Genomic DNA, 10,622 nt, shown 5'->3' on the forward strand with positions numbered 1-10,622 from the left:
TCGGAGGACGCATGGCTTTCGACCTTCGTCTCTCCCGAGCCCGTACGGGAGTTGTAGCGATGAGACAAGATAGTAATTACTAGCAATTGGATACCACGAAATTGGGGAGAAAAGTTTTTTTTTTTTTTTTTTTAAATAAACAAAATAAAAAATAAAAATAAAAGACACCCAAACTACTGTAAATTGGATCTTAAAATGTTTTTTAAAAAGTTCTGTTATATGAAATAAAATTAAAAAAAAAAAAAATGATATACCATTACATTTATTCAAAGCCTCTTTTGTATTTAATTAATGACATATTATTACAGTGACATTATACCAAAGTTGGTAACACGTGATGTTATTAAAAACCATTAAACTATTTACAGTGTTACTAAAGCATTAGCACATTAAAGGTCATTACGTAACGAAGAGATTAATTAAACTCCAAATGAATGAATCAACAGAAAGTTAAAGGAAGAGGCCTTTATCCAGATCTTCACAGGACTGTCCTGAACTCAAGGCCTTTATTCAGATTTTCACAGGACTGTCCTGAACTCGAGGCCTTTATCCAGAGCTTCACAGGACTGTCCTGAACTCGAGGCCTTTATTCAGATCTTCACAGGACTGTCCTGAACTCAAGGCCTTTATCCAGATCTTCACAGGACTGTCCTGAACTCGTCGAAGATGAAACTTGGCACGTGGGCCTCGGCCACCTTTAAAGACAGAACAACAACAACAGATTATTATACGCATGTAAAATGTAATACTCCAGATAAATATCTATAGCATTTTTATTTTTCATGGGTGTTGTTGCTAATCCTAATCTAATCCTAATCTAAATCCTAATCTAAATCCTAATCTTAATCTAAATCCTAATCTTAATCTAAATCCTAATCTAATCTAATCCTAATCCTAATCCAATCCAATCCTAATCCAATCCTAATCCTAATCTAATCTAATCCTAATCCTAATCCTAATCCTAATCCTAATCCTACCTTGCGAGGCAGTTTGGTGTATCGTACGTAATCTTCCAGAAACATCAGAGCTCCCACCACATCAGACGGCATGTCCGGGATCTTCTGACTGTAAAATGATGATTTACCCAAAATCTCAATTTCATTGAATTTGAAGAAGAATATAATCCACATATAATAACACAGTGATCCATAAAATGTACTTACATTTTTTCATTCAAATTGTATTTATACAGATTAGATCTATAGAGATAACGTTTGGAGCTGTTTGAAATAGCCGCCTTGGGCAACGTTACAACACTAGCATTACATGCATTATATATAAATAAATCTGACTTTACTGTGATATCACTGTCACGTTCTTAAAATTAATGTGTATTTGTGAGGTTTTTAAACTGGCAGGTAAAAAAAAAATCCAATCAATCAATCAATCAATCAAAAGGACACGTACCTGGTGCACTGCTCCATGACAGAGCGTATGACTTGGCCAATGAGAGCCAGGAACTGCTCTGTGTATCTGGAGTGGAACTGTTTGAGTAGAGTGAGAAGGCCGAGAACCAGAGGAGACCAGTCTACCGGGTCGGTGGCTTTCCTGCACGTCATCCCTGGACAAATAGGAGAATACAGCCAATCACATGGTGGGACACGCTCAACATGGGGTCAGGGCCGGCCAATCACATGGTGGGACACGCTCAATATGGGGTCAGGACCGGCCAATCACATGGTGGGACACGCTCAACATGGGTCAGGACCAGCCAATCCATGGTGGGACACGCTCAACATGGGTCACGACCAGCCAATCACATGGTGGGACACGCTCAACATGGGTCAGGACCAGCCAATCACATGGTGGGACACGCTCAACATGGGTCAGGACCAGCCAATCACATGGTGGACACACTCAACATGGGTCAGGGCCAGCCAATCACATGGTGGGACAGGCTCAACATGGGTCAGGACCAGCCAATCACATGGTGGACACACTCAACATGGGTCAGGACCAGCCAATCACATGGTGGACACACTCAACATGGGTCAGGGCCAGCCAATCACATGGTGGGACAGGCTCAACATGGGTCAGGACCAGCCAATCACATGGTGGACACACTCAACATGGGTCAGGACCAGCCAATCACATGGTGGGACACGCTCAACATGGGTCAGGACCAGCCAATCACATGGTGGGACACGCTCAACATGGGTCAGGACCAGCCAATCACATGGTGGACACACTCAACATGGGTCAGGACCAGCCAATCACATGGTGGGACACACTCAACATGGGTCAGGACCAGCCAATCACATGGTGGGACACGCTCAACATGGGTCAGGACCAGCCAATCACATGGTGGACACACTCAACATGGGTCAGGACCAGCCAATCACATGGTGGGACACGCTCAACATGGGTCAGGACCAGCCAATCACATGGTGGGACACGCTCAACATGGGTCAGGACCAGCCAATCACATGGTGGGACACGCTCAACATGGGTCAGGACCAGCCAGTCACATGGTGGGACACGCTCAACATGGGTCAGGACCAGCCAATCACATGGTGGACACACTCAACATGGGTCAGGACCAGCCAATCACATGGTGGGACAGGCTCAACATGGGTCAGGACCAGCCAATCACATGGTGGACACACTCAACATGGGTCAGGACCAGCCAATCACATGGTGGACACACTCAACATGGGTCAGGGCCAGCCAATCACATGGTGGGACAGACTCAACATGGGTCAGGACCAGCCAATCACATGGTGGACACACTCAACATGGGTCAGGACCAGCCAATCACATGGTGGGACACGCTCAACATGGGTCAGGACCAGCCAATCACATGGTGGGACACGCTCAACATGGGTCAGGACCAGCCAATCACATGGTGGACACACTCAACATGGGTCAGGACCAGCCAATCACATGGTGGGACACACTCAACATGGGTCAGGACCAGCCAATCACATAGTGGGACACGCTCAACATGGGTCAGGACCAGCCAATCACATGGTGGGACACGCTCAACATGGGTCAGGACCAGCCAATCACATGGTGGACACACTCAACATGGGTCAGGACCAGCCAATCACATGGTGGGACACACTCAACATGGGTCAGGACCAGCCAATCACATAGTGGGACACGCTCAACATGGGTCAGGACCAGCCAATCACATGGTGGACACACTCAACATGGGTCAGGACCAGCCAATCACATGGTGGGACACACTCAACATGGGTCAGGACCAGCCAATCACATAGTGGGACACGCTCAACATGGGTCAGGACCAGCCAATCACATGGTGGGACACACTCAACATGGGTCAGGACCAGCCAATCACATAGTGGGACACGCTCAACATGGGTCAGGACCAGCCAATCACATGGTGGGACACACTCAACATGGGTCAGGACCAGCCAATCACATGGTGGGACACACTCAACATGGGTCAGGACCAGCCAATCACATGGTGGGACACGCTCAACATGGGTCAGGACCAGCCAATCACATGGTGGACACACTCAACATGGGTTAGGAACCGGCAACCAAACGGTGGGACACACCCAACATGGGTCAGGACCAGCCAATCACATGGTGGACACACTCAACATGGGTCAGGACCAGCCAATCACATGGTGGGACACACTCAACATGGGTCAGGACCAGCCAATCACATGGTGGACACACTCAACATGGGTCAGGACCAGCCAATCACATGGTGGGACACACTCAACATGGGTCAGGACCAGCCAATCACATGGTGGGACACGCTCAACATGGGTCAGGACCAGCCAATCACATGGTGGACACACTCAACATGGGTCAGGACCAGCCAATCACATGGTGGGACACGCTCAACATGGGTCAGGACCAGCCAATCACATGGTGGACACACTCAACATGGGTCAGGACCAGCCAATCACATGGTGGACACACTCAACATGGGTCAGGACCAGCCAATCACATGGTGGGACACACTCAACATGGGTCAGGACCAGCCAATCACATGGTGGGACACGCTCAACATGGGTCAGGACCAGCCAATCACATGGTGGACACACTCAACATGGGTCAGGACCAGCCAATCACATGGTGGGACACACTCAACATGGGTCAGGACCAGCCAATCACATGGTGGACACACTCAACATGGGTCAGGACCAGCCAATCACATGGTGGACACACTCAACATGGGTCAGGACCAGCCAATCACATGGTGGGACACGCTCAACATGGGTCAGGACCAGCCAATCACATGGTGGACACACTCAACATGGGTCAGGACCAGCCAATCACATGGTGGGACACGCTCAACATGGGTCAGGACCAGCCAATCACATGGTGGACACACTCAACATGGGTCAGGACCAGCCAATCACATGGTGGGACACACTCAACATGGGTCAGGACCAGCCAATCACATGGTGGACACACTCAACATGGGTCAGGACCAGCCAATCACATGGTGGACACACTCAACATGGGTCAGGACCAGCCAATCACATGGTGGACACACTCAACATGGGTCAGGACCAGCCAATCACATGGTGGGACACACTCAACATGGGTCAGGACCAGCCAATCACATGGTGGGACACGCTCAACATGGGTCAGGACCAGCCAATCACATGGTGGACACACTCAACATGGGTCAGGACCAGCCAATCACATGGTGGGACAGGCTCAACATGGGTCGCCTTTACACAGGCACTCGTTGGTCTTTTGACTAATCAGATCAGCTCTTTTGTCAAAAAATTGGGCAAAAGATTAGAATTGGGCTACCTGTGTAAACGCAGCCGACACTGAGTTTACAAAAAAATGAGAACACATTCCTAAAATTGAGTTGTATCCCCTTCTGCCCTCAGAACAGCCTCAATTCGTCGGGGCATGGACTCTACAAGGTGTCGAAAGCGTTCCACAGGGAGGCTGGTCCATGTTGACTCCAATGCTTCCCGACAGTTGTGTCAAGTTGTCTGGATGTCCTTTGGGTGATGGACCATTCTTGATACACACGGGAAACTGTTGAGCGTGAAAAACCCAGTAGCGTTGCAGTTCTTGACAAACCAATGTGCCTGGCACTAGAGATCTGCGCAGGACTGATTTCTTCATCCCACAGCATTTTCATACTGCACCCCGCACGCACCCACCTCCCACCCGCTACCTCAAGAACTGGTCCAACCCCAGTCACCCACCCACCAGCCAAACCAACCCCAGTCACCCGCCAGCCAACCCAACCCCAGTCACCCGCCAGCCAACCCAACCCCAGTCACCCGCCAGCCAACCCAACCCCAGTCACCTGCCAGCCAACCCAACCCCAGTCACCCGCCAGCCAACCCAACCCCAGTGACCCGCCAGCCAACCCAACCCCAGTGACCCGCCAGCCAACCCAACCCCAGTCACCCGCCAGCCAACCCAACCCCAGTCACCCGCCAGCCTACCCAACCCCAGTCACCCGCCAGCCAACCCAACCCCAGTCACCCGCCAGCCAACCCAACCCCAGTCACCCGCCAGCCAACCCCACCCCAGTCACCCGCCAGCCAACCCAACCCCAGTCACCCGCCAGCCAACCCAACCCGTCACCCGCCAGCCAACCCAACCCCAGTCACCCGCCAGCCAACCCAACCCCAGTCACCTGCCAGCCATCCCAACCCCAGTCACCCGCCAGCCAACCCAACCCCAGTCACCCGCCAGCCTACCCAACCCCAGTCACCCGCCAGCCAACCCAACCCCAGTCACCCGCCAGCCAACCCAACCCCAGTCACCCGCCAGCCAACCCAACCCCACAACCCAACCCCAGTCACCCGCCAGCCAACCCAACCCCACAACACAACCCGTCACCCGCCAGCCAACCCAAACCCAGTCACCCGCCAGCCAACCCAACCCCAGTCACCCGCCAGCCAACCCAACCCCAGTCACCCGCCAGCCAACCCAACCCCAGTCACCCGCCAGCCAACCCAACCCCAGTCACCCGCCAGCCAACCCAACCCAAGTCACCTGCCAGCCAACCCCAGTCACCTGCCAGCCAACTCAACCCCAGTCACCTGCCAGCCAACTCAACCCCAGTCACCTGCCAGCCAACTCAACCCCAGTCACCTGCCAGCCAACTCCAGTCACCTGCCAGCCAACTCAACCCCAGTCACCTGCCAGCCAACCCCAGTCACCTGCCAGCCAACCCCAGTCACCTGCCAGCCAACCCAACCCCAGTGACCATAACTCACCTTGGTTTTTGCTGTACTGCAGTTTAGGCAGCTGAGCGATGATGAAGAGGAAGTTGACGATAGGGAAGTAAGGCAGACGCTTGGTTGTGATGTAGATCTACAACATATAGAACAGGTGACGTAAGGGAGGCGCTTGGTTATGTAGATCTACAACATATAGAACAGGTGAAGGGAGGTGCTGGGTTGTAATGTAGATCTACAACATATAGAACTGGTGCAGTAAGGGAGGTGCTTGGTTGTAATGTAGATCTACAACATATAGAACAGGTGAAGGGAGGTGCTGGGTTGTAATGTAGATCTACAACATATAGAACAGGTGAAGGGAAGTGCTGGGTTGTAATGTAGATCTACAACATATAGAACAGGTGAAGGGAAGTGCTGGGTTGTAATGTAGATCTACAACATATAGAACTGGTGAAGGGAGTTGCTTGGTTGTAATGTAGATCCACAACATATAGAACAGGTGAAGGGAGGTGCTGGGTTGTAATGTAGATCTACAACATATAGAACAGGTGAAGGGAAGTGCTGGGTTGTAATGTAGATCTACAACATATAGAACTGGTGAAGGGAGTTGCTTGGTTGTAATGTAGATCCACAACATATAGAACAGGTGAAGGGAGGTGCTTGGTTGTAATGTAGATCTACAACATATAGAACAGGTGAAGGGAGTTGCTTGGTTGTAATGTGGATCTACAACATGAACAAACAACTCCAATCAACTGGTTAACTGGTTTCATCAGCTGTTGTACAAAATCATACAAAACATTTTACTTCACTAAGGCTTTAAGGTAAAATGAATGAATCAAAAAAAATTCAATGAATAGGCCTTCATCCAGATCTTCACAGGACTGTCCTGAACTCGTCAAAAATGAAACTTGGCACATGGGCCTCGGCCACCTTTGAAAACAGAAAATCAAGCATACAGCCATGCAATCTCCATAGACAAACATTGGCAGTAGAATGGCACTACTGAAGAGCTCAGTGACTCAACGTGGCACCGTCATAGGATGCCACCTTTCTGACAAGTCCGGTGTCCACATACAGTGTCCGGTGTCCGTCATGTAGTGTACCTTGTTGAGTGGGTTGTGTATCCCTGTAGTAGTAGTAGTAGTAGTAATAGTAGTAGTAGTATTAATAGTAATAATACCAGTAGTAGTAGTAGTAGTAATAGTAGTAATAGTAGTAGTAATAATAGTATCAGTAGTAATAGTAGTAGTAATAATAGTAGTAGTAATAATAGTATCAGTAGTAATAGTAGTAGTAATAATAGTAGTAGTAATAATAGTAGTAGCAGCAGTAGTAGTAATAATAATTAGAAGCCAGACCTTGTTGAGTGGGTTGTGAATGCCTGCTGTAGTAGTAGTAGTAGTAGTAGTAATAGTAGTAGTAGTAGTAGTAGTAATAATAGTAGTAGTAATAATAGTAGTAGTAATAATAGTAGTAGTAATAATAGTAGTAGTAATAATAGTAGTAGTAGTAATAATAGTAGTAATAATAGTAGTAGTAGTAGTAGTAATAATAGTAGTAGTAGTAGTAACAGCAGTAATAATAGACCTTGTTGAGTGGGTTGTGAATGCCTGTAGTTGTTGTAGTAGTAGTAGTAGTAGTAGTAGTAGTAATAATAGTAGTAGTAATAATAACCTTGTTGAGTGGGTTGTGAATGCCTGTAGTTGTTGTAGTAGTAGTAGTAGTAGTAGTAATAATAGTAGTAGTAATAATAACCTTGTTGAGTGGGTTGTGAATGCCTGTAGTAGTAGTAACAGCAGTAATAATAACCTTGTTGAGTGGGTTGTGAATGCCTGTAGTAGTAGTAGTAGTAATAGTAGTAGTAGTAATAATAGTAATAACCTTGTTGAGTGGGTTGTGAATGCCTGCTGCCTCCAGAGAGGCTGTGATCTCATACAGCAGGTTGTTGTCCTCCTTGGGGTATGGAAGGCTGGGGTCCTGGTAGTGGGCTTCTATATCAGCCAGTAGAGACCTACAGTAGATACAACAGACACCTGACTATTCAACACACCCTTTAAATGACAGACACAAACTATTACGGCAACATTACTTCACCGGGTTCACATTAACATGCTGACCAGATCGGGACACGTCGCCTGCGTGAGCGTTGCAAAATAAATTTAGAAATCCATGTTATTCAATTATTGCGCCAACGAGCGTCTGCGATGCCAAGGGCTAAAATAGAACTCCTTTTTATTTCTGACGCAGATCGCGTTGAAAGTCCTGCCTCTCCCATCTCTTCATTGGTTTATCGAAGCAGGTACCCACGTGCCATCTCCTCATTGGTTATAACCACGGGGGTGATTGAAAGACGAACTGTTTTGCCGGTCGTCGTGGTAATACTATTAAAGTTTAGATGCCAATCACCATATAAGTCCAAAGATGAAAAAGCCTTGAAGGAGGAGAGATGACTAGAAATGATTCAGTTGACCGTTTTATGTGTGGGTTAATTGTCGGAGTAGAGGACCTTGTGCATTTCAGGTAAAATAACAACTCAATGTTTATATCCCAGGACAAATTAGCTAGTAACAGCAAGCTAGCTAAATAGGACAAATTAGCTAGCAAGTGCAAGCTAGCTAAATAGGACAAATTAGCTAGTAAGTACAAGCTAACTATCTAAATTGCCATACATGTTTAATGCTTTTCGACCTGTCCCCAAATTAATGTCATTGTTTCAGAGTTTGTTTTGATATTTTAACCTGCGTGACGTGATCACGTTTGGTGTAGGGGGACAAAATAAATGTATGCACGATAGCGCACGATGACGCACGCACGCAGCCGGTTTGGGTTCCGTGTTAGGCCGAGTTTACACACACAGAGAAATTCTGATCTTTTGCCCAATTATTGGTAAAAGAGCTGATCCGATTGGTCAAAAGATCAATTAATGGTAAAAGAGCTGATCCGATTGGTCAAAAGACCAATTAGTAGAAACATGTATGTTAAAAAAATATATGTTATGACTTTTCCATGTCTACTGATAAGAAATTCCATGACAACGGCCATCCCTTCCATGACAACGGCCATCCCTTCCATGACAACGGCCATCCCTTCCATGACAACAGCCATCCCTTCCATGACAACGGCCATCCCTTTCATGACAACGGCCATCCCTTCCATGACAAGCAACAATCACTCTTTCCCATTTCAAATGAACAGTAACCCTTTACTTTTAAACCCTGCAGCTATATCATCCTTTATTAACAATTAAACATGTACGACCCTTCATAACGTCTTATAACAAGACTTTATAAGAACGTCATGTCTCTCTACGCATCATCTCAGATGGACACTGACTTGTTGAGGTTCTCCAGCGCAGCGGCGAGGTGTTTGGAGTCAAACTTGCAGGAGTAGTTCAACTCGTTGGCGATCTGTTGCCTCAGGATCTGCATCTGACCAACCTGAGGAAAACAAAAACCCCGTGTCACTTCCACACGGGGATTGAACCCCGGTCTCTCCGGTGGGGGAGGGGTATACGTCTTCTACGTCAAGACTTGAGACCTCGAGAAACTTCTAGAAGATTAGATTTTTTTTATTTTCTTCTTCAAGTCACTTTGATCTCCTTTTTTTGTCTGTGTACTGCAATTCAGCGTTTAGCTGTGAATGTGTCGAAGACGGCTCAACTTGTAATAAACCTTGAGGTATATGTTATTGTAGCCGGTGTGTCTATAATTCAGCGTTTAGCTGTGAATGTGTCGAAGACAGCTCAACTTGTAATAAAGTTTACATACACTTATGTTGGAGTCATTAAAACTTGTTTTTCAACCACTCCACAAATTTCTTGTTAACAAACTATAGTTTTGGCAAGTCGGTTACATCTACTTTTGTGCATGATACAAGTCATTTTCCCAACAATTGTTTACAGACAGATTATTTCACTTATAATTCACTGTATCACAATTCCAGTGGGTCAGAAGTTTACATACACTAAGTTGACTGTGCCTTTAAACAGCTTGGAAAATTCCAGAAAATGATGCCATGGCTTTAGAAGCTTCTGATAGGCTAATTGACATAATTTCAGTCAAATTGGAGGTGTACCAGTGTGTTACCACTACAGCAGGCTCTGCACTGTGTCACCCATCTTTGATTATAGTCATCTAGAGACCGATCACTGAACGTAGTGGTTGTGTTGCTCATAACATTAAGTTGGTATTTTGCTAAAACAGGTCAATGAAACACAGTACCTTCATGATGGATTCCAAGTACGACCCCCAGATCTTCTGTGTTCTGGCCACAGCGTTGGCGTAGACTTTACTGGCATTTGCTGACAGAAAGAAGAGAAAGGAAATGCAACGGTGAGTGATGACGGCCTGGACAGTCATAACCAGAGCCTAATGTTCCCTGGTCATAATCTCCTGTTCAGTGGGAGCCTAATGTTCCCTGGTCATAATCTCCTGTTCAGAGGGAGCCTAATGTTCCCTGGTCATAATCTCCTGTTCA

At 47.0% G+C, this 10,622-nt stretch overlaps 1 protein-coding gene across 1 annotated transcript; it reads right to left on the reverse strand.

Annotated features, from left to right (window-relative positions):
* Positions 1–246: 246 nt before the first annotated feature.
* On the reverse strand, positions 247–10,519 carry LOC139572841 (WASH complex subunit 5-like). Its single transcript, XM_071395642.1, has 7 exons — positions 10,367–10,519; positions 9,480–9,583; positions 8,028–8,157; positions 6,180–6,276; positions 1,408–1,561; positions 978–1,065; positions 247–695 (listed from the first exon to the last, which is right to left on the reverse strand). The coding sequence occupies exons 1-7, from the start codon at positions 10,502–10,504 to the stop codon at positions 639–641; spliced, it is 768 nt and encodes a 255-aa protein (XP_071251743.1). The 5' UTR covers positions 10,505–10,519; the 3' UTR covers positions 247–638.
* Positions 10,520–10,622: the final 103 nt, after the last annotated feature.

This window comes from Salvelinus alpinus, chromosome 4, assembly GCF_045679555.1.
Source record: "Salvelinus alpinus chromosome 4, SLU_Salpinus.1, whole genome shotgun sequence".
NCBI classification, from domain to species: domain Eukaryota; kingdom Metazoa; phylum Chordata; class Actinopteri; order Salmoniformes; family Salmonidae; genus Salvelinus; species Salvelinus alpinus.

Coding starts and splice junctions, on each gene's coding strand:
- LOC139572841 (XM_071395642.1), bottom strand. CDS start 10,504: ATGACTGTCCAGGCCGTCATCACTCACCGTTGCATTTCCTTTCTCTTC. Junction 9,584..10,366: donor ACTTGGAATCCATCATGAAG/GTACTGTGTTTC, acceptor TGTTTTCCTCAG/GTTGGTCAGATGCAGATCCT. Junction 1,562..6,179: donor GCAGTACAGCAAAAACCAAG/GTGAGTTATGGT, acceptor CTATTTGTCCAG/GGATGACGTGCAGGAAAGCC.